This window comes from Arvicola amphibius, chromosome 9, assembly GCF_903992535.2.
Source record: "Arvicola amphibius chromosome 9, mArvAmp1.2, whole genome shotgun sequence".
Lineage (NCBI taxonomy): Eukaryota > Metazoa > Chordata > Mammalia > Rodentia > Cricetidae > Arvicola > Arvicola amphibius.
In genome coordinates, this window is record NC_052055.2 from 57,082,909 (window position 1) to 57,107,828 (window position 24,920).

Genomic DNA, 24,920 nt, shown 5'->3' on the forward strand with positions numbered 1-24,920 from the left:
TACATGCGTGTGCATACATATTTTTTTTTTCATGCAGTGAACCAAAGAATAGCAATGATCTGTGGCTAGGTAGCATTTATAGTTAGAGAGCTTGACTTAGAATTTTTTTTCTAGCCATTATCTCTTCAAAGATCTCCTTCATCAAAAATATTCCCTAATATCTGGAAATAATCAAGCCCCATAACAAGATTCCTGACCCACTTTTTAAAAACAGGACTGTCTAGAATCAAAAGCCGCTGAAAAGACACAACTGGAGCACGACCGTGTCTGCTGCTCACGTGTTGGTTTGCTCACTCATCGCACCAGTGCCCTGAATTCACACTCGTCTCTGAAGTCATACAGGCTGCAAACACAAGTGTGCAGTTCTTTCCCGTTTGATAGACAGATAAAAAGCAAGAATTACATTCATAATGTAACATAAAATGCAAATTCTTCAGAATCCCAAATCACAATTTCATTGTCTTTAGTATCATTAACTGCATGGCTTCTCCCAAACCTATTACCACACGTGGTCTAGTCTCTGACAGACAGGACATGCAAGCACACCCTTCTTCCCTCAGAGACCCAAATTTTCCCAAAGTCCAACCTGAAAAGGCCCAATTCTGTAGGGCAGAAGCCGGCCTTGCTCTCTAAGCTTCTTCCTCAATCCTCCAACTGCACTGAAAGCACAAAAAGGGTCAAAGGGAAGTTTCCATGATAGTGCTAGAGAGTTGGATCACTGGCTACATCTGTCCAAACTAGAAACTACAGGGTTACTACTCAATCACAACATAAAATGTATTGCAGTGTGGGGATGATTTACAATGTCAATACATGCCTCTTCGTGTTTTCAAGGCCAACTATGCTCTCTAGTAGAATGTGGGGATGTGAAATGGTAGAGGTGGGAGGAAAAAGGTAACATGATTTTTAATCTCTCTCTCTCTCTCTTTCTCTCACACACACACACTCACATACACTCATACACTTTAAAGGTCTCAATACTTCAAGTGGCCTGAGCCTATTTCACTCTTGGCCAAAAGCCTACCGTCCCACCCACCCTGCACACACTCCCACCCTCCAACCCCCACCCCGTCATTACTGTGTACCTCATACACACAGCAAAATCCCTTCCCCTTCCCAATTATATAAAAAAACTAACAGATTAACTTACTTTCTTTAAATTATTTTTAAGTCTCTTAAAGATCTGACGTTTAAATACTCCCTCTTCTGATATGTTAAACAAACTGCTTGATCACCCCCACGATTCAGTTCCAGCAAGAAGAGGGGAAGAGAACCACTTCAATCAACCCCATAAGGATGAGGAGAGGCCAAGAACAGTGTTCTTAATCCTTCACAGCTTCAACATAATCTTACCTCTGATACCAGTACAAACTATAAGAAAATAGATGTATGAGGCAGCAGATATAACAACTGAGGCCCTCCACCACCCTCCCACCTGTCTCAATATCAATTTATTCCTTAGTCCAATGGTGACATATTTCATAAGGGATGTAATTTTCGTAGTCCAGTATCAGTAGTCAAAAAAAAAAAAAAAAAAAAAAAAATCCCCAAAACAAAGTGTTTTTGTTTTTTAAGTTTTCGCCTCCTTTTTTTTTCATTTGGGAAGAGGTGGAAGTGGTGGAGGTGGTTCTGATGGTAGGGGTGGCGGTCGAGGTTTGTCTGTATTGCCAGATCTGGAGATTCCACCAGCTCGTGGATTCATATATTCACCATAAGAATGAACAAATTCAAATGCAGGGGGCTGAGTGGGCTGAACACCTTGGGCACTGAGCAGGGAGTGGAGCATATTCACAGTATCTTGATAATCTATTGACTGAGTTGTGTTGTGACCATTAGCCCCAGGAGGGCCTTTATCCAGTTTCATATGAGGAACTCGAGTTTTACAGCTAGGCTGTGAAAAGGGCAGGCCACTTGTGTCTGAGCTATGCCCAGGCAACTGGGTCATTGTAGGAAGAGGAGGGAAGGGGAAATTCAAGGAAGAGGATTTAGTACTCTTGGCAATCTTGTTTGGATGATCAAACACTGCTGCCCCCGTCTCTTCTGGGGGACCCCTCTTACGAGTAGAGCTCGAAGAAGACAAAGTACTAGACAAACTATACGGTTTGTGTGCTAAGGTGCTGGACTGGCTGCTGTGTTTTGGGTCGCCTGGCCGTTTGCTCACAGCACCGACAGGCAGCTGTGAGTGAGAGTGCTTGTGTGGATGGTGGTTGTGATGGTGGTGGTGGTTGGACGGATGAGGCTTGTGCTTTTCTTTGTGCTCCCGGCTCTTGGAGATACTGTCCTCTACAGAATTGTGCTTCTCAGCTGCAGAGTGGACTTTAATGCGCATTTTCATCTCCTCTGGTTTTGAGGAGGCTGCTTTATCTCCACTGGCCACCGGGAGTCTCATTTTCAGAGCTGACTTGTCAGCCTTTTCCAAAAAAGGTCGTTCAGGATTTTCTGAGCCCTCAATGGGCATTTTCAGAATGACTGAAGAATGGCTGTCATGGTGGGACAGGAGATTCTGGGCGGCATATGCATACTGTGACTTCACATTGGCTTCCATATTCTCCAGCTGCCTCTTCTGAGCAGCCAGCTCCTCGGCGTGCTTTGCACGGTACTCTTTAAGTGAAACTTTAGCTGATGGCACGCTCTTACTGGTCTGCTTCTGGGAAACAAATGCATTCGAACCATCATGTTGCAAGGAATGATCAACTCCAATAAGTGCTAAATTCTCACTAGTCCGATGACCCTGAGAAGATTCTAGTTTAAAAGGAGGTTGGGAAGACAGCCATCGCTCGCCTTGCAACATATCCACATTAGTTAGACTGCTTGATGACTCTTCAGAGACAGGAAGGGAAGGCACTGCACTTGTAGTAGAAGTAGTTGACATGCTCATTAATCCCGCAATAGTTGTGTCTGAAGAGGTCTGAGAAATCATATTGAGGATTGTCTGCTCTGATGTGTTTTCATCTGCTCCTCGGTCATCTGGTTTAGTTTTCATGGCAGCCTGGTATGCCTAAAATGAAGCAAATAAAATCTTCATTCCAGACAATTTACAAAGTAGAAGTATACTGAAACAACAACTAAGACCCTTTTTATTTTGTATTATTTGTTTGTTTATTAGCTTTATGTGTATTGGAGGTGGGGTTTCCTGTTTTTATTTGAGACAGAATCTCTTTATGCAGCCCTGGTTGGTCTTGAACTCCCCATGTAGATATATCAGGCAAATTTCCAACTCACAGAGATCCACCCATCTCTACCTCACTTCCTAAGTGCTTAAAGTTATACACATTACCCCCCGCCCAAAAGTCATTCTTAAGCATTCAGTGTAACTATGACTAGTGAAGTTTATATAAAAATAAAAAATTAGGTACATGCTCTTAAGTCTACTTCTAACCCTAAGCTTCTAGAGGCAAACATTATCTATAATTCCCTAGATCTAGGAACATTAGTCTAAACTAATAAGAAACGAGGGAGGGCTGGAGAGATGGCTTAGAAGTTAAGAGCACTGGTTGCTTTTCTAGAGGTCCTTAGTTCAATACCCAGCAACCACATGGTGGCACACAACCATTTATAATGAGATCTGGTGCCCTCTTCTGGCCTTCAAGCATACATGGAAGGAATGTTGTATACATCATAAGTAAATAAATAAATGGAAGGAAGGAAGGAAGGAAGGAAGGAAGGAAGGAAGGAAGGAAGGAAGGAAGGAAATGTATGGTAGATGCAGGAGGATCAGGAGTTCAAGGCCAGCCTCTACTAACAGCTGCAGGTACAAAAACCTTGTCTCAAAAAGGGATTGGGGGAGGCTTTATTCTTTCTTTTTGGGTACTGGTGATTGAGTGCAGGGCCTTATGCATGCTAAATACTTATCCTACCAATGAATTGTACCCCAAGTTCATCTATCTGATGTTATGGGGAAAAAGGAATGGCTCTATTATTCATAAGACTAAAAACATCTGCATTACAACTTTAGATTGCAACTCATATAAAAAAATCCTGGGGCTGAAGATAGGGCTCAGCAGTTATGAGCACCCGCTGCTCTTGCAAAAGATCTGGATTCGTTTCTCCGCACCTACAGCAGCTCACAAACACCTGTAAGTCCAGTCCCATGATACCAGACACCCTTTTCTGGCCTCTATAGCACTGCATACACAAATGGAGGCAAGCACTCACACAAAAGATAACAATAAATTCCCCCACTACCACAGAGTCTTACAAAGTAGCCCCAGCTGGTTTTAAGCTCACAGAGATGTCTCCTAAATGCTGGGATTAAAGACATGCACAACCATGCCCAAATGTAATGAGAAATCTTTTTAAAAGGAGGGGAGGTATGGATAGAAGAAGGAAAAAAGAAAAATAAAACATCTCTCTCTCTCTCTCTCTCTCTCTCTCTCTCACACACACACACACACACACACACACACACACACACAACAGGGTTTCTCTGTGTAACAGTCCTAACTGTCCTGGAACTTGCTCCGTAGACTAGGCTGGCCTCAAACTCACAGAGATTCACCTGCCTCTGCCTCCCAAGTGCTGGGATTAAAGGCACGTGCCACCACTGCCTGGCCAATAAAACATTTTTAAAGTGTTTAGCATTGCAGACAAAATTACAATCAACCCTTGTAATTCCAAACACACCTTGCCCCTCTATACTATACAGAAACTATACAGAAAATAAACAAACAAATAAATAAATAAATAAATAAACAGATAAATAAATAAATCAACACTATACAGAAAATACACATCTGGAACTGGGAGACGGAGGCGGCTCAGTGGGTACATAAGCATAAGGAGTTTAGATGCCCAGCACCCATGTAAAAGCCCAGTGAAGTGGCATGTACCTATGACTTCAAAGTACGGTGGGTAGAGGGAGACAGGCAGGCAGACACAGGCTGATCCCTGGAGTTCAGGCCAGCCAGTCTGGCTCAAATAGTGAGCTCCAGGTTCAGTAAGAAAGACCATGTCTCAAAAATAATAGAGAGCAATAAAGGAAAACACAAAAACCACCTCTGGCTTCCATATGTATGCTCACTGGCATATACAACTACATGTGAATATATATATATATATGCAAACAAACTAAATTAAGCCAGTGCCACTGAACAAGTAACTGTGCAAAAGGCAATTTACACAATTTGCACAGGACCCAAAGCAAAGTCCCCTACAGACTAACATCTTAGCTAATATCCATGCTACCAAGTCACAATGACTGATAAGAAAAGGGAAATCCCAAACCTAGTGCACATATCCAATTCTGGCATATTTACTGGCAACGTTAAAGGAAAGAATAAGTTTGTCGGCAATAATTCTTACCCTCCAATTTCTAATGCGTTTCAGCCTGCTTGGAGTTTTCTCCAGAATCTGTAGAAATTCATGTGTCAATTCTACAAATGAAACATTCAAGAAATGCTCAGAGACAAGAAGGTCATGAAACAAGAATAACCTCAACTAACTTACTGTTTTCATCTGAATCAAGTCACATTTGGCCAGACATGTGACAAATCAAGAAGTGCGTTTCAGGTCCCTTACACTAAAACTTACCATCTAAAAGTTCCAACGTCACAGTGGCGTCAACATACTCCCACCAGTGCTTCCCGTCAGTTGAGACTGGGATCTCCCAGTTGGACCACTTGCAAGCCAGATGGATGCAGACACAGGCCACCACAGGAGGTGTGTACTGCAGGCTAAATGTGGTCAAATGCAGGCTGACATCAAAGGGAAGGAAACAGAGAGTGTCATGAGCCCTCAGTTCTCAACCCTACACTAAAACTCTCCATTATTAAAAAAACAAAAAAAACCAAAAAAAACAAAAAACAAAAACCACAGGAGAGTGAGAAGGGCAAGAAATCTCCTATGCTCTGATTTAGCACAACTCCTTTAAGACATTTCATTTCAATTATGTGTACGTGTCTGTTGGGGACAGGAGTACATGCACATGAGAGAAGGTATCCAGGGAGGCCGGAGGTCTCAACCTCCCAGTGCTGGAATTAATTACAGGTCATGGTGTAGGTACCTCCCCACAATGGATGGTGGGATTAGAACTCGGGTCCTCTAGAAGGCTGCATGTGCTGCTCTGAACCTCTGAGTCTTCTCTCTAGCACCTCAAAATGACTTTCTATTAAATATGCTCAGGTTAACATTTCCAAATTTCCTATTACCACACAATCTATACAATGATTAGTAAACAAAAAATGAAAACAAAAATAAAAGAAGAAAAAGAGCTAGGTAACTATGGTGATGCACTCCTTTAATCCCAGCAATCAGGAGACATAGGCTAGCAGATCTCTGAGTTTGAAGCCAGCCTGATCTACAAGCACACTTCAAGATCAGAGTTACTTTCTGTGATCCAGTCACAAACCAAAAAACAAAAAGAAAAACCCAAAACACAAAACAAAAAAAGCAAAAAGCCAAAACCAGCACATTAGCGGATGCCTATAATCCCAACACATGGAATGTCAAAGTTCAAGGCTAGCCTGGACTATGAGACCCTGTCTCAAAAAATCAAAAGAAAAAAATACAATAAACAACAGTTACTCGAGTATAAATATACCTGATAGTTTTCCCCCAAAAGATGTCATCTGGCTTTTAGACAGGGACTCATTCTTTGGCTGCCCTGAAACTCACAGTGGCCCTATCTCCCTGTGCTGAGGAGCACAGACTGAGCCACCATAATACCTGACTCTTACCTCATGAATTTTTCATTTCTCCTCCCTCTTTTTGTGTGTATGCCTGTCTGTCTATGTTAATAAGATGGGGTCTTACATCACACAGAATGGCCTTGAACTTGCTATAGTTCAGAGGATGACCATGAACTACTGATTCTCCTACCTCTGGTCCCTGAGTGCTGGGATCACAGATGTGAGCCACCATATTCAATGTATGCAGGGCTGGGAATTGAATTCAGGAACTGGTGCATGCTTGGAAAGTGCTCTAAGAACTGCGCTACATCCATAGCACTCTTTACCTGCTTACTAAAATTAAAAATCTTACACTTGATGACTGATGACATGAGTTTCTCTGAACAATATGGGAAATCAGACACAAAAACAAGCAAGTCACTTAGCAGAGCAACTTATATACTGATAACTATTTTTTAAAGAAAAATATATTGTAAATCCTTATATACTAAATGCCCATTGCTTGGGCAGAAGAAAATCAACAACCCCTAAAATTACATCAATTTTCAGAATTATGCTCTTGGATATTTTATAGCAAAGTTAACACATATAATTGGGAAGGCTAAATAATTACAAAACCCTAGCAAATTAAAAGGTATAACGTAAATGCAAGGTACAAAGAGTCTGAGGAAAATCCACAGTCTCCAGAACACTGTCTATAATACATTACATCAAAGATTATTTCCACAGTCTTTTGGCTCTAGTTTACTAAGTGACCCTATATACCCCTCAAAAGGTGACAAATCCAGCCCAACCAAACTCCAAACCCAAAAACAGAAGAAAAAAAATAAAAATATAAACCTGTTGGTTGCCATGAAGTAAGATGTCTGTGCTAAGTCCTTGCTTGCTAACAAAAACAAAAGAGAAAGAAGTTATTAGTTCCATTCTTCTGAACAAACACTTAGTATTATCTGTTTGGCACTACGAACATTATAAACTAGGCAGAGACAATGCCTGAGTACGTAGTGTTTACATTCTACCCAAGGAAGCAGACCAAGATTTGTGAGAAGGTGAAATAGGGTACTTCAGTTTGACCTAGGGTCTTTTTCAGGCAAAGTACAGGTTCTACTACTGATTTCCAAGCATTTTGATTTTTTTTTTCCAAGACAGGGTTTCTGTGTGTACATCAGGCTGTCCTCCTGCCTCTAAAGGCATGTACCACCACTACCCAGCTACTTCAATGTTTTTAAAATATACAGAACTGACAAAACTTGGGCAGGTGACAACATGAGTTCAAGCCCCTAGAGCCACATGATGGAAGAGAACTGACTCCCAAAAGTTATCTTCTGGCCTCCTCCACACAGGCCAAGTGGAACATGAATAACACCCCCACCTTCCACCCAGACACATAAAAAAACAAACTTAAATTTTAATGTATAGAACTTGGGGAAACTGGGAATTTTCTGGAAATTCGATTTTCATGAGATACTATTAATATGAAAATAAGGCTAATTATCAGCAAAGCATATAAAACTCCATAAGACATCTACATGCACTGTGATATCCAGACCTTCTGTCTCAGAATAAAACCCAGGCAAATAAATGCTCTATCAACTGAGTTCTATGCCCAGCCTCACATTTCCTTTGTTTGCTATTTGTGTTATTGATTAGGTCTCACTATATAGCCCAGGCTAGCCTAGAATTTGCAATAATCTTCTTGCCTCAGCCTCCCAAGTACTGAGAATGCAGGTGTGTCACAACTGGCACCCCAAATATTTAAATAAAAGGAACCTTTAAAGATTAGGGCTATAACTCAATGGCAGAGCACTTGCCTAATATATACAAGGCCATACATTTAAACACTATAGGAAAAACAAAACAACAAAAACCCAACCAAAACTGGGTATGGTGGTGCACACCTTTAATTCTAGCACTTAAGAGGCAGAACTCTTGAATTCTACTTAATAAGTTCCAGTCCAGACAGAACTACATAGTAAGACTATGCCTCAAAAATTTTTTAAAAATTAAATTAATTAGTTAAATTAATCATTTAAGAACTAGTTTTTAAGCCGGGCGATGGTGGCGCACGCCTTTAATCCCAGCACTCGGGAGGCAGAGGCAGGCGGATCTCTGTGAGTTCGAGACCAGCCTGGTCTACAGAGCAAGTTCCAGGACAGGCTCCAAAGCCACAGAGAAACCCTGTCTCGAAAAAAAAAAAAAAACAACAACAACAACAACAACAACAACAACAAAAAGAACTAGTTTTTAACTCAGGACTGAAGAGATGGTTCAGTGATTAAGAGCACTGGCCTTTCTTCCAGAGAACCAGGGTCTGATTCCCAGCACCTTCATGGTGGTTTACAACCATCTACATATCTGATCTGATGCCCTCTTCTGGCCTACGAAAGTACTAGCCACACATGTCTTACAAAGTCATATCCTCAAGCAAAATACCCAAACACATAAAAATAAACAAATAATAAATAACTAAGTATATCATACCCAATGGTTTATCAGTAATAAAAATAAGTTCAAATGAATTCTATATCATTGGGGTTTCCTTTAATTAGACATGAGCTAAAATAAGATCATCCACTTTAAAAAATAAACAGTGTCGGGCTGGAGAGATGGCTCAGAGGTTAAGAGCACAGGCTGCTCTTCCAGAGGTCCTGAGTTCAATTCCCAGCAACCACATGGTGGCTCACAACCATCTGTACTGAGTTCTGGCACCCTCCTCTGGCGTGCGGGCATACATCGAGGCAGAATGTTGTATACATCATAAATAAATAAATCTTTGGAAAAAAAAAAAAAACAGTGTGTGTGGGGGGGGGAGGGTAGGGCAGGGCACTGGAACCCCTTAGCACGTGTGAAAGTCAGAGGAAAACTTTTACAAGGCAGCTCTTTCCTCCCACTGTGGGATCCAGGGCTCAAACTCGGCTCATCGGGCTGGTGAGGAAAGTGATTTTAGACCTACTGAGTCATCTTGTTGGCCCAAGACCACCAACTTTCAAGATTTTCTGAAAAATACTTTAAATACATGTGACGTGGTAACTTTTCCAGACCTACCCTTACACTGGCAAATACCCTCAACCAAACAGACGTTATCTCTTAGTTTCTTTTCCTGTTGCTCTATAAAATACCCTAACATTCTGTGGTTTTCTGCTCACAGTACGGTGCATCACAGTGGGAAGTCAGGGCTGCAGAGCCTAAGCAGCTTCTCACAGGTATCCAGTCAGAAAGAAGGTGATGATGCAGCTGCTACTCAGCTCTTTCCTCCACTATGGGTGAGGCCTTCTTATCTCAATTAATATAATCAAGATCATTGACCACTGAACACCCAGAAGTCTGGCTCCCAAATGATCCTGTCAAAATGAAAAGTAATGCTAGCCTCACATTCTCATTAAATTAAGACCATCGGAAAAAAAATCACTTTTCCAATAGGTCAGAACCAAGTGTTTGATACTAGCCAAACAGGCTACTTAGTATGGGCAAAGCAGCTGTGCTGTGCTATGCTTTAGACCAGAGCCAAGCATAGCCCCCAAATAACTAAACAATTCAAGACAATTAGGGTTACTTACCCCGAACAAGCTGGGTACACTTTACCACATGTGTATGTGGGTGATCAATTGTTAGTTCAAACCCTTTAAAAGAACATACACACACATTTTATAGCTCTTTTGTCTGAATCATTAACAGCCTGTTCATTTTTCTCTTCCAAAAGTACTGTACAAGAACTAAATCACACAGAGCATTAGCTTTTCTCCAAGATTCAGACCACTAAAGAAACAAAACCTCTAAACTCAAAATCTTTTTTTAGGTGACTAGAGAAATGCCTCAGTGGTTTAGAGCACTTGTGCTCTTGCAGAAGGCTGGGTTTGGTTCCGAACACCTAGATATCAAGCCTAGGGTTGGTTCATGAATGCTAAGCATTCTACCAACTGAGGATATCCTCAGTCCCTTAGAGCTCAGCAGCGAAAATAGTGTAGCAGGACCTCATTCGGTGGCTGAGGCCGCATGCAACTCTCTTGGCAATCCTGCTTCTGCCTCTGTCACCTGAGAGCTGGATTAGAAAATTAAAACTCCATCCTCTCCCCTCATTGTGCCTTTTCATCAGCTCCGTTATATAGAATGTGTATTGCTTGTTTTGTCTTTTGTTGTTGTTGTTGTTTTGTTTTATCCCATTTCAAAAGTTTATTACCAAAATTACAAAACAGGGTCAATACACTAAATAAATAAATAAATGTATGTATGTATATATGTGACAGCCGGGAGATGGTGGTACACACCTTTAATCCCAGCACTCAGGAGGCAGAGGCAGGTGAATCTCTGTGAGTTCGACGCCAGCCTGATCTACAGAGCTACTAGTTCCAGGACAGCTAGGGCTGTTACACAGAGAAACCCTGTCTCAAAAAAAAAAAATAAAAATAAATAACTTAAGTAAATTTTCTTTGAGAACATAAATACAAATTTCAGCCATGCATAGGCGGCACACTCAGAAGGCTGACGGTGTTTGCAAGTTTGTGGCTAATTTGATCTATATACACAGTGAGTTCACCGGCCAGCCTGGGCTACATGCTAAAACATTGTCTCAGATACTTAAAACGTAAAATAGACATGATGTAAATTATTCTAATAGAAAAAATGATAACTGTGAATTAAGAGTGAACTTGTTTCTATCTAATAAAGGTTCGCTAGCCAGTTATGCTGGCACACTTTTAATCACAGCACCAAGAAGACAGAAGCAGGCAGATCTCTGAGTTCGAGGCCAGCCTGTTCTACAGAGTGAGTTCTTTTTTTTTTTTTTTTTTTTGTCTGTTTGTTTTGGTTTTTCAAGACAGGGTTTCTCTGTAGCTTTGCAGCCTATCCTTGTAGACCAGGCTGGCCTCAAACTCACAGAGATCTCCCCACCTCTGCGTCCCAAGTGCTGGGATTAAAGGCGTGTGCCACCACCGCCCAGATTACGGAGTGAGTTCTAGGACAGCCAGGGCTACACAGAGAAAACCTGCACTGAAAAGTCTTACAATTCAGGTCTATTTAAAGGAAAAAACAATTGGCCAGGTTTCGTGGCAACATTGCGGCAAAAGCCTTTAATCCCAGCATGTTCAGGAGGCAGAGGCAGGTGGATCTGAGTCTTGTAAAAAACTGTCAAACTATTAAAAAGATAAACTATAAATCTTACAATGAGAAAAATGAAATACAAAGCCCTAACTAACAGGCAGAGGCAGGCAGATCTCTGTGGGTTCGAGGCCAGCCTGATCTACAGGAATTAGTTCCAGGACAAGCTCCAAAGCTACAGAGAAACCCTGTGTGTGTGTGGGGGGGGATCCTGGCTAATGGCTGTTTCAAGGACCACCCTCCACCTACACTGTGGAAACAAACCAGGCTAAACTATATACTCCACAGCCACTATTACCCAGTAACAGACAATTCCCAAACCCTTCAAAAAGTTTTCTCCCAGTTTTACAAATTGTAACATAAAATCATTATTTCACACATAATTTTTCAATGATTTTAAGGAAAATAAACTTACCGAGGGTCTGCAAAATTATGCTCTCTAAAATCACCAGATCTTGAACTTGTTGCAGGTATGCCTATGGGAAAGAATACAGAAATTACATCCCACGAAAGGGTAAACAATTTTAAAAAGCAGAATAATAAAAGGCATGGATGGAGGCCACTGAAAGATGGCTGAAGAGTTAGGTTCGCGTCCCAGCACCCACATGGCAGGTCACAACTATCTGCAACTCCAGCTTCAGGGAATCCGACGCACCCCTCTGGCCTTCATAGGTACTACACACATGGGGTCCACGTAACATGTGGGCAAACACTCAAACTCAGAAGTCTTTAAATCTTGAGAGGGGTGGCATGGGAGAAGCCGAGTTGAAACTGGAATAGAACCTCTATCCACAGGAAGAAAGAGACGGCACATCAACATCTTACTTTTTTTTTTCTTTCTTTGCTGTTTTTTCAAGACAGGGTTTCTCTGTAGCTTTGGAGTCTGTCCTGGAACTAGCTCTTGTAGACCAGGCTGGACTTGAACTGAGAGATCCGCCCACCTGAGTCCCAAGTGCTGGATTAAAGGCCTGTGCTACCACTGCCTGGCAAGCCAGCACATCAAAAGACAGCACTTTACTACTTCTAGGCTACCAAAAAGCACAATTTTATTTACTTTCAGATTGATATTTTAAATCTCAAAAATCGGATAATTTAGTGATGAGAAATAACACACCTTTTAAAAACTCATCACATTTTATTTGCAGACCCTTTAACAGCACTAAGTATCTAACTGATTGTACTAATTGTCATGGAGCTTAGGTTTAACAAAAGAGACATTGTAGTTAACTTCACACTAAAAACTTTGTACTAGTAAAGCAAGTAAGGATATAAACTATGCTAGCTAGCCCTCTTTTCTATATAATGAAGAAAACATCTTCCTATTACCACCTTATATAAACACTCAGGTAAGAAATTATGTCAGGTGGTCGTGGCGCACCGCCTATAAGACCAGCACTCAGGCAGAGGCAGGTGGATCTCTGAATTCAAGGCCAGCCTGGTCTATAGGGCGAGTTCCAGGACAGGCACCAAAGCTACACAGAGAATTTTTTTCTTGAAAAACAAACAAAAAAAAAAAAAAAGGAAAGGAAAGGAAAGGAAAAGGAAAAGGAAGGAAAGGAAAGGAAAGGAAAGGAAAGGAAAGGAAAGGAAAGGAAAGGAAAGGAAAGGAAAGGAAAAAAATTCTGTGAACATGCTTTGGAGAATGAAACTGTTTGAATATGAAAAGTCTCCCATAGTGTGATATGTTAAAGGGTCTAAGTATTGGGCTGGAAAAATTGTCCAGCAGTTAAGATGTCACACAAGGCTGGCAACCTGAGTCCGACCTCAAGAATTCAAGTAGGGGGCTGGCGAGATGGCTCAGTGGTTAAGAGCACTGGCTGTTCTTCCAAAAGTCCTGAGTTCAATTCCCAGCAACCACATGGTGGCTCACAACCATCTGTAATGAGGTCTGGTGCCCTCTTCTGGCCTGCAGGCATACACACAGACAGAATATTGTATACATTATATATAAAACTGAAGGATTATGAGATTAGTGGCAATAAAGTAATCCTTAAATATTTGTTTAAAAAAATCAAGTAAAGGTGGAAAGAGGCCTAGGCCACAAGGTTGTATTCTGGCTCCATTGTCTGTGGCAGACTGGCTGGCATGCATGCATAGAGGCACAGCACACACTAATAAATAAAAATCAAACTTTTAGGTCTGTCAGCTTTTAGGAAGTAATTGGATCATAGGGCTGTGACCTCATCTGTAGATTGATCCAGAGGTGCAGCTATAATCTGATGGCCTTTAGGGAGGTGGAGGAAACAAAAGGTAGGGCTAGGAAGTAAGTCACAGAAACAGAGCCCTTGAAAGACAGCATCTTGTCCCTGGCTCTTTACTGTTTGATGCTCTGGTTACTACCTGCCAGATGAGCACACTGTTCAACCACCTGCTTCATCCTGGCCATGACATTCTGCCTCATAACCTGGACCCAAAAGTAATACAACTAAGTAACCATAGGCTGAAACTTTTGAAACTATGAACCAAAAGGAATTCCTCCTTCCCTTAGGTTGTTTTCTCAGATGTTGGAACTTAGTAGGAAAAAACTAAACATATCAATGCTCACTTTAATAGTGCATATACTAAAATTGGAATAATATAGAAATTTTCAATAGGAAAATATAATCAATTCCATATATCTTTTTCATAAAGCATAACTAATATACTCATAAAAGACTTAAATAACCTAGTAAAAGAAATCCATAATTGTATCTCAATTATAAATGTTACAATTCCCAACATCTCCAATCATTGACTTCTAAAAGCAAAAGAACTAGCGACGGCTTCATGAGTTAGAGCAGTTCAATACCCAGCACTGATACTGGTCAGCTCACTACCACACACCAAAACACCAGCATCAGGGGGATCTGGCATTTATGAACACCTGCACTCACATACACAGATACACACAGATGTGTTTAATTAAATACACAATAAATAATTTTTTAAATAAATGGATAAAACCAGAAGTCACCCTTCTCTAAGAAAGCCAAGGACGCAGCCAGGCGATGGTGGCATACAGTTTTAATCCCAGCACTAGGAAGGCAGAGGCAGGTGGCCTGGTCTACAAAGCAAGTTCCAGGATAGCCAGGACTGTTACACAGAGAATTAAGAGTATTTTGATAAGGAGAATAGGATAAAAAGAAATCTATGCAGGAGACATGATTCTTTGCTCTTACGAAGCTTTTATGACAAGCTTTTTATTTTAGAAATTAAACACTGAAAAGTTGAACAGCCCAGATTCCAAGTTACAAAACGAAGTTATGACTTTTTCAAAAGTATAGTTACCTACCTCGCTTCTCGTGTCAGGAAGCGACTCCTGCGGGTGGAGGCAAGTGTGTGCTACCTTGATGACATGCTCCAGTTTTTTTGGCTGTTCTTCCACTTTTGCTGCTAGAAACAAGGCTGCTGGAGCCATAGACTTCATAGAAGAAAAAAAAGGTCACACTTGTTATTGATTTCTAAGTGATAATAAATCCAAGAGGCGCTAAATCTCAAACAACCAAGTCTCTGGCACATGCCATACCTCTCATTTACACTTGCCCTGGACTTTCAAATCAGACAGCAATCCCTCAAAAGGTCAGGTGTGCATGTGAGGAGACTGTAGACGGGAGCTGTTCCCACTGAAAAACCACCGCTATGTTTGTTGTTTGCTTGCTTTAGGTGGGGATCTCACTCTAGAGCTCAGGATGGTTTGGAACTCAGTATTTATATTGCCCAAAATAGCCTCTAACTAACTGGTGAAACTTCTGCCTCATTCAGCCTCTTGGATGTTGGGATAATAGGTATGAGACACCATGCCAAGGTTGTTCTTTCTTTTTTTTTTTTTATGGTAAATTAAAATCCTTAGAATAAGTAAATCCAGAGACAGAAAGTAGCTTAGTGCCAGAGGCTGCAGGGATAGACATGTGGTGACTGCTAATGACAAAGAATCGATCCAAACACTGGGGATGGTTATCTAATTTTGTGACTATGGGAAGGGGCCGTGAATTAAAGAATTTTAAAAAATAAATTTGGAAGCCCAGCAAATTAAGTGGGGACATACAAGAAATCCAGGTGCCGCACATCTACAACACCAGGGCTGCAGTGTAGGAATGAGCTTTAGAGGTCACCCAGTCTAGCAAAAATGATCTCCAGGTTCAGTAAGAGAACTTATTTCAAAAAATAATTGAGAGTAATAGAAGACTTGGGTGTCAACTTCTAGTCTCTGCCCCTACACACAGGCAAGCACACAAATGTATTTAACACACACTAAATAAAAACATTTTTGTTGAGTGTGGTAGCCCACACCTGCAATCCCAGGACTCAGGAGGCAGAGGCAGTTAGATCTCTGAGTTCAAAACTAACCTGGCCTACATGAGACTGTCTTAAAAAAAAAAAAAAAAAAAAAAAAAGTCAGGCAGTAGTGGTACATGCCTTTAATCCTAGCTCTAGGTAGACAGAGGCGGCATCTGTGTTCAAGGCCAGGCTGATCTACAAAGCAAATTCCAGAACAGTCAAGGCTACACAGTGAAACCCTGTCTTTATAAAAAAAAAAAAAAAAAAAGCGGTGTTGGCGCACACCTTTAATCCCAGCACTCGGGAGGCAGAGACAGGCGGATCTCTGAGTTCGAGGCCAGCCTGGTCTACAAGAGCTAGTTCCAGGACAGGCTCTAGAAACTACAGGGAAACCCTGTCTCGAAAAAACCAAATAAAATAAAATAAAATAAAAAGTAAAAAAGCTACAAAGTATTAAACTAACAAGACAGAAAATATTTAGGAGACGAAAATTAATTCAAGCCAATATGCAAGTAGATAAAGATCTCAGAGACTAACCATAAAAGATTACACAGCACCTGAAACATTGTAATACTTACTTGCAACCCTACTGCTATGTAAATTACAATTTTCTAGCCTTAAGCCTGGCCTGCCACAAAGATACTTACTTGCACAACCTTCCTTATCCTTTTACTCTTCTTAAAAAGCTAAAATGGAACTAGTCTAGACATCCACCGACATATGAATGGACTTAAAAAAAAACCCAGGGCCCTGGGAGTGTAGCTCAACTAGCAGACTGATGTCTGATCTGTATAAAGTCCTAGGTTTGATTCCAGTCACCTCTCCTTCATTGTAATTTACAGGGATTGAACTCAGGTTGTCAGGTTTGACCATAAGCACCTTTCTCAATGTTATCCTCAAAATGGAAACCCTGTATTTCAGTCTCCTTAATACCTAGGCTTACAGGCACATGTACTTAACTCTGAGAGGAATTTTTAGACAAGTTTAGAATATAAATTTTCTTTGCAAAAAAAAAAAAAGAAAGAAAGCAAGAGAAAATAAGAAGAAAGAAGAAAGAAAGAAAGAAAGGGAAAAGACAGAGGACTGGAGTGGTTAAGAGTACTATGTGCTCTTTTAGAGGTCATAAATTCAATTCCCAGCAACCCCATGGTGGCTCACAACCACCTAGAATGGGATATGGTGCCCTCTCCTGGCATGCAGGCAGAACACTATATACATAATAAATAAAACTCTTTAAAAAATTAATACCACCTTTTTTTAAAAAAAGGAAAGAAAAAGATAAAACAGTTAATATTTATCAACTGTTGCTTTGGAAAGAAATGCAGAAATTAATCAGTTCTAAATCCCGTCAACTCTTTAAAAACAGGCACTATTATGCCAGGTGATGGTGGAACAACGCCTTTAATCCCAGCACCTCGGAGGAGGGTAGAGGCAGGAGGATCTCTGTAAGTTCAAAGCCAACCTGGTCTACAAGAGCTAGTTCCAGGACAGGCTCCAAAGCAACACAGATAAACCCTGTCTCGAAAAAACAAAACAAAACAAACAAGAAAAAACCCAGGCACTATTAATGAACATAAAGCCCAGAAATCAGAGACATATGAACACCTACACAAAGCCACACAACTAGTAAGCAGATCAGCAGAACTCCAAATCTAGACACATCTGACACCAGCATACAAACTCAGCAAATAAGGGTAAAATATATCCAAATATGTTGTTATTAAAATATGGGTCCTTTTTTTCTTTTGGTGATATGAACTGAACCCAAAACCTAAAATGCTAAATACACACTGTACTATGTCATATACTTACCCCTCAAGGATTTTTAAACATATAAAATACAACACAAATACAAAACAGCAGAATTTAAGACTTATGTTTCCTCACTTGAAAAGACTTATAAGACAACATATGTGGAAATTCAGTTGGTGAATCCAGAATTTAAGTGAAATGAAACAATGGGGGGGGGCATTTGCTCACACTGCTGGGAACAGTACACTGATTTGGGGAGGGGGTTCTCTATATAACCCTGGTTGTCCTGGAACTCACTCTAGACCAGACTGTCCTCCAACTCACCGAGATCCTCCTGCCTCAGCCTCCCAAATGCACCACCAGCACCCAGCTGAGAATGATCTTTTAAACAATAGTACTAGTTTAAATACAGAAAGAGTCATGAATACTGTATGTCAAATATTGATCAATGATTACCTCTACAGGGCACAGTTTTTAGTACTGTTAAAATTTTTACCATGTGAATTTATATTTGTAATTGCTATAGTGCATTGGTTATGGATCTTGGCTTACTGATACAAATTTAAGATCAATTTATATATATATATATATATATATATATATATATATATGATCTTGATTAAGGTATTGTGATTGTGCAGCTCATTTAAAAATGTAATGTATAATTAAAAATATAGGTTAATAAATAATCATCTATAATAGTCAAGCTTGTAGTCATGTTAGTTAGCTTTCCTAGCTATATAGAGATATATTTCAGTTAGACAATCTTCAAACTTTTCAAAGACCCATGGAATATGGCATCTAAGATGTTTTAAGAACTTAAGACTTTTCATGACAGATACATCTGCTCCTAGCAGCACCAATCTACTTCAAGATGATGGGTGTAGAAGAGGCTCCTAATGGAGTTGGTTAGCTATTTGAGCAACCAATTGCTCTTGCCTGGACTGTTTGATATTATGCTGTATTAACTGGACATGCAGGACCCCCAGAAAAATGACTGATGAATTTTGCCTAAAGGTGAGACGGTCCTTTGGGGTTCCTGCTTCATGAAAAGAACAAAACAAAAGAGTCTGCTAGACATTCTGCAGGACACAGAAGAAAGTGACTGACAAACTGCAAATACAGGTGGAGCTGTCCTAGAAATTTCCTGCTTAATGGAAAAGTCTGTCAGATACTATGGGCCAATAGGCTGAAGATGGATGCCCCGATGTTACGGAAGAACTATGAGTGACTGTCCAGGCAGTGAGATGTCTCTGTCAATTCTAGAGTTTTGAAAGTTGCTTATAGTGCACTTCCTATTAATTTAGGTAATATTATATCCTTCTGGCGTCTTTGATGGAGTTGAAGGATAGTTATAATATTGTAAACTATAATTCTTGCTTGATAACTGTTTTGTTAAGTAAATTTACTGTTATTGACAACCTGAGTTTAACGCCCCAGAACCCATGCAGGAAAAAGAGAAACAAAACTTGTCCTCCAATCTCATATGTGCACCACAGCCAATGAGAGCTGCACTCACATATAATCACATCATGCACACACAATAAAAAAAAATCCTGTCTCGAAAAACCAAAAAAAAAACAAAAAAAAAAAACAAAACAACAACAACAACAAAAAAAAATCCACAAGGGCTGGCTTGACAGGCTTAACATGAATGCCATAATGTCTTATTTTGTTTTGTTTTTGAGACAGGGTTTCTCTGTAGCTTTGGTGCCTGTCCTGTAATTAACTCTTGTAGACCAGGCTGGCCTCAAACTCACAGAGATCCCCCTGCCTCTGCCTCCCAAGTGCTGGATTAAAGTTGTGTGTCACCACCACCGGCCTGCCATAATGTTTTAAATCCTCTCAAATTTAATTTTAATTTATCATAGTTAAATCCAACTTATAAGGGTAGTATTTTGATGTGCTAATTCCAAAATATACAAAAAAAAAAAATCAATACTCTAAACATCAACTACTTTAAAAGTTAGGGCACCAACTGTGGTCTTGTTTGCTTTTAATACCAGCACTCGAGAGACAAAAGCAGGTGAATTCTAACTTCAGGCTACATGTGAGGTCAGGGCTACTAGTGAGGTCCTGTGACAAAACAAGACGCAAATAAAAACAAAGGATATGCCGGTCAGTGGTGGCACACACCTTTAATCCCAGCACTTGGGAGGCAGAGGCAGGTGGATCTCTGTGAGTTTGAGGCCAGCCTGGTCTACTAAAGCTAGCTCTAGGACAGGCTCCAAAGCTACAGAGAAACCCTGTCTCGAAAAACCAAAAAAAAAAAAAAAAAAAAAAAAAAGGATATAATATCCAAAAGGATGTCTAATTAAATGATAATCAGCTCATTCGCTAATTCTTCCAGCTTACTGCAGGTACTTTGGAAATAAACAGATTAATGTCTGTCTTAACTAAAGTCAACACACAGGCAGTAAGAAAGCATGTCATTTAAATAAAAAGGACATATATGCTAACCCAAAAATGCAGATTGAACTGAACAACCTGATTTAAGATTCCACTCTAAATTTCAAATCTATTTCTCTCTCTCTCTCTCTCTTTCTCTTTCTGTAGCTGTGGAGCCTGTCCTGGAACTGGCTCTTGTAGACCAGGCTGGTTGCGAACTCACAGAGATCAACCTGCCTCTACCTCCTGTGTACTGGAATTAAAGGTGTGCACCACCACCATCTGGTTTACATTTCAAATCTTTGTTGCAATAAAAGAGAAGACTCGGCAGGTGTTGTGCCTGCTGCCCTTAATGCCAGTGCTTGGAAAATCAAGGCAGTCAGAATTAGATCAAGTCCAGCCAAGACTGCATAGTGAGACCCTAATATCAAAGAAAAAAAATTGGCCAGGTGTCTCACGCCTTTAATCCTAGCACCCGCAGGCAGGCAGATCCATGTGATTTTCAGGACAACCAAGGCAACACAGATAAACCCTGTCTCAAAAAGAGAGACAGAAAGCTGAACGTAAAAAATTTTCAAAACTACTAAGATAGCTGTGGAATTCCTCTTTAATTTCATTCTTGAGTCATTATGTCTGTTTCAGTGCTATTAGATAGCTTCAATAAAGGCTAATTAGAAGTATGGGAGTTAAGGGCAGGAAAAAGTTAAACTGACTAATCACTCAAAATTATCAATACGTAACTAAAGATCCCAAGAGTTTCATGTTACTCCTAAGTCTGATTCTGCCAATTTCTTACATTATAGCAATGATAATTACCTTTACAAAGTTTCTTCTTATAGTATCAAAACAAAACAACTCAAAATGTCTTATCTGGGTTGAAGACGCTCAGAACTTGGACTCCCAGCACCCACCTAGGGTTGCCCACAGTTGCCTGGAACTCCAGGGAATTCAGCGTCCTCACCTAGCCTCTGTGAGCACTGCCACAAAACACTCAAAAAATAAAACTATTTATTTTTAGATGCATTAACCTAAAATTTCGAACATGTTTCTTCAAAGACTTTAAAAAATAATGGTAGAATATTTGACCCACTAATCCACCCGGTCTGTTCACGTCAACCTTTATTACCTTAGGGTTTTGTTTGTTTAAGAAAGGCTTTCCTCTACAGAGAAACCCTGTATGGGGGGCGGGGGGGGGGGGGGGTAAGTTTCCTGTGTATCCCTGGCTGTCCTGGAACCTGACTTGTTTACCAGGCAGGCCTTGAACTCAGAGATCCACCTGCCTCTGATTCCTGAGTGCTGGGATTAAAGAAAGGCTTTCCCTTGGGATTTTAATTAAAGATAGTCTTACCTACAACTGAAAGATCACTATGTACTCACTCCCAAATCACCCAAAGGTAATAACCAGTTAACAAAGCTGAAAATAGCATATTTACAATTTTGTCCAAGAAAAAATATCTTTTTATTCCTATTCTTCCCCATTCCTAAAAGTCATCATCTCCCCAGGTAGTACCACATAATGCATCTTTCCCTCCAGCTACCCATTGGATTTTACCAAAGGTTTTGCAAAATCTAACTGACATTTGTCTTCTTATGGCCATAAACTTAAGATGCTAGACTCAAAGACTCAAATCATTATTTTTTTACCTTAAAATGACCAGCCCTAAATTCTAAAATTAAAATCCTAATCTAATAACAACCAATCATACGACAGCTAGACCATCCCCAAAAGGATTACTCCATACAAAATTATACTTACATAGCGATGAAACTGTGTAAAAGATTGAATCATATAGAACCGGTGCATGTATACTATAGCAGTGTTGATAGTCAGTTGTGAGCTGAATTGCTCAAGTTAAGGTTCAATAACAGACAATATAATCTTCTCCCCCCCCCCCCAAAAAAAATCAAAGCACAGTACACAAAAGTAACAGTCACCGCATCAAACCAAATAGCAGGTTTGTTTCCCTTCACTAAGGTATTAACTGCCAAGTGACAGTGTGTCTTCTACCTATTAAGTGCTTCATACAAACTTAATGACTGAATAGATAAAACAAGTGGCAAGGTATAAATCATATGCAGTATAAACACAGCTACATAGGATTTTAAACTTTCCTGCCATGTCACTTGCTTTCTGAAAAGATGATCCATCAGTTCAGGATATCTTTCATCACTTACACTTTTGGAGGGGAGATGCACACCACAGCATGAGTATAGGGGTCAGAGTGCAACTAGCAGGAGTCAGTTATCCGTCCACCTATGCGCCATAGGGACAGAACTCAGGTCATCAGGATTGATGGTAAGCGCCTTTACCTGCTGGGCCATCTTTCTTGCCCAAGGATAACAAACTCCAGAAATCAGTTTTTCAGTTCTACTTTTTTTCTTTCTTCCTTTTTTGGGGGGAGCCGGGGAATGGGTGGGTATAAGGGTATTTCAAGGCAGGGTTTTTCTGTGTAGATCAGGCTGTGTCCACCTCCCAAGTGCTGGGATTAAAGGTGTGCACCACCATACCCAGCTTAGTTCTACTTCTTTCAGAAAGTATCACCACTCCTGAACTCCTGAAAAGTCTTGATGGTGATCCACTGTAAACAAACTCCTTCCTCCCTCCCACTAATGCAGAGTCTCTCGTTTGTATGGGTATACCTCCAAGGTGGGGTGGGGGGAAACCTTATTCCCACAGACCTCAGAAACAAGCAACAATCTGTATAGAGAAGACAGTATGATGGCAACAAACTCAAACACACTTTAAAAAGGTGCCTTAGCCGGGTGGCGGCGGCACAGGCCTTTAATCCCAGCACTCGGGAGGCAGAGACAGGTGGATCTCCGTGAGTTCAAGGACAGCCTGTCTACAAGAGCTAATTCCAGGACAGGTGCCCCTTCCCCCCCCCAAAAAAAGGTGCCTTAAACATATACAGAAACTCGGAGGTTTAATTGTGCACTGACTGAAGGCTTGGGAAACAAACTGGATTTCAATAGGAAACAACTGGCCAAAAAAGGGAACACCTATTTGTAAGAAATATAGCCCTTAAAACAACCTAAACATTATAGTCAGAACTTTTTTTTTTTTTTGAGACAGGGTCTCACTTTGTAGCTTTAGCCTGCCTCTACCTCCCCAATGGTAGGATCAAAGGCGTACGACACCACACCCAGCCCTCAGCATCACTCTTTAAATGCTACATAAGTTGAAGCTGCAACTAAAAGAAAGTTATATGTGAAATGGAAAGAGTTTTTAAACTGTTAGTTTTGACACAAATGACTGTGTTTTCTGAAGAAAAAAACGGGGGAGGTAGAAGTTATCACTAAATTATCTCATCTTTGAAATGTGAAAACGACGAATAATCTATAGGGCCCCGAGAAACAAGAACTTAAAACTCGCCAAACTACTTAAAGCAGTATATATCCATACCTAGACCTCCCTACAAACCTAAGTTGACATCTTTCCTTTCTCTTAAATTCTACAAAAGTTATTAGACCATCTGAATCTCAAGGGTTTTGGCGGACAGAGAAAAACAAGAATTAACAGGTTAAACAGCTAGTAAGTGGGAGAAATGGATTTGTAACCAAAGCTGGGACGCTAATTCTAGACCACCTTCATAAGCCCCGTCGGGTACAGAATTTCCCGAAACCTTTTTTACACACTGGGAGGCAAGCGTCAACCGTGAAACCTCTTTAAAAGTGCCTGTGCTCACGACAGAAAGGAGACTCTAAAAAGCCGCTAAAACAGGTCAGAATTCAGAGGAGAGGGGCTGGGAAGGAGTGGCGAAAGCACAAAGACGGGAAAGGTCCGAATTCCCCAGCCGGGCTGGTGGCACCGGTGAGCGAGCGGGAAATTGACTCCGCCTCACTTCCCTCGCGCGAACAGTGGCTCAGCCAGCGCCATTGTGGGCTCTCCCCACTAGACGTCCAGCTCCTGCCACCTTACCTACTCCTGTCCCCTCCAGCGTGCCCGGCCTGACGCCGAAGCGTGGCAGGACGGGCTCCAAGGCCGAAGGCCTAGGCCGCAAGGATACACGTTAAGACGTTGTCCCATGTCCTGGAGTAGATTGGCCGCCTGCTGGCGATAAGATAGTTCTTTATCTGAGTCCACGCCGAAACGACGCGACGGGCTATTTTCCAGCTGTTCTCGAGTAAAATACCACCGTTTGTTGTTGTTCTTCCTCTCTCCCTCCATAGTGCTTCAACCAAAAGGCAGCGGCGGGGGCTGCAAGCACTTCCCAGCGTCACCTAAGCGGCGACACACATCCGCTGTGCCGAGACAACTGCGACGTGACGAACTTCCTCCTAGAGCCGACGGCCAGGCTGTGACACACTTCCGCCCAGAAAGCAGAAGATTCAAGTGCCTACTTCCGGAATGAACCCTCCGGCACCCTGTAGACCAATCAACAGCCAATCAGCGACTGGGACCGAAGTCACGGCCAGGACGCAGGCGCGGGTCACGTGACCCTGGGGCGCTCTTCAAAGTTGTTCTTTAAAAAAATCTCGCCTTTCCCCGCGATAACTGTGCCGAGGCCGCCTTGCCGATGGCTTCTGCCTGCATGCCACACTGCCTGAGTCTTTCCCGAAACGCTCATGATGGAGACCCCTTTAGAAAAGTGGGCTAGCTGGGCGGTGGTGGCGTACGCCTTTAATCCCAGCACTCGGGAGGCAGAGGCAGGGGGATCTCTCTGAGTTCGAGGCCATCCTGGTCTGCATAGAGCTAGTTCCGCGACAGCCAGGGCTACACAGTGAAACCCTGTCTCGAAAATCCAATAAGTAAATAAATAAAATTAATGTTACTAATTTCAGTGTGTTTGGGTGTTTTTACTT

The 24,920-nt window shown here is 41.2% G+C and overlaps 1 protein-coding gene across 1 annotated transcript; it reads right to left on the reverse strand.

Moving 5' to 3' along the window:
• Positions 1-1,146: 1,146 nt before the first annotated feature.
• On the reverse strand, positions 1,147-24,394 carry Ccnt1 (cyclin T1). Its single transcript, XM_038343575.1, has 9 exons — positions 24,125-24,394; positions 21,874-21,955; positions 14,992-15,120; positions 12,136-12,196; positions 10,184-10,246; positions 7,467-7,512; positions 5,530-5,693; positions 5,302-5,372; positions 1,147-2,998 (listed from the first exon to the last, which is right to left on the reverse strand). Exons 1-9 carry the CDS (start codon positions 24,283-24,285, stop codon positions 1,595-1,597), a joined length of 2,181 nt encoding a protein of 726 aa, XP_038199503.1. The 5' UTR covers positions 24,286-24,394; the 3' UTR covers positions 1,147-1,594.
• Positions 24,395-24,920: the final 526 nt, after the last annotated feature.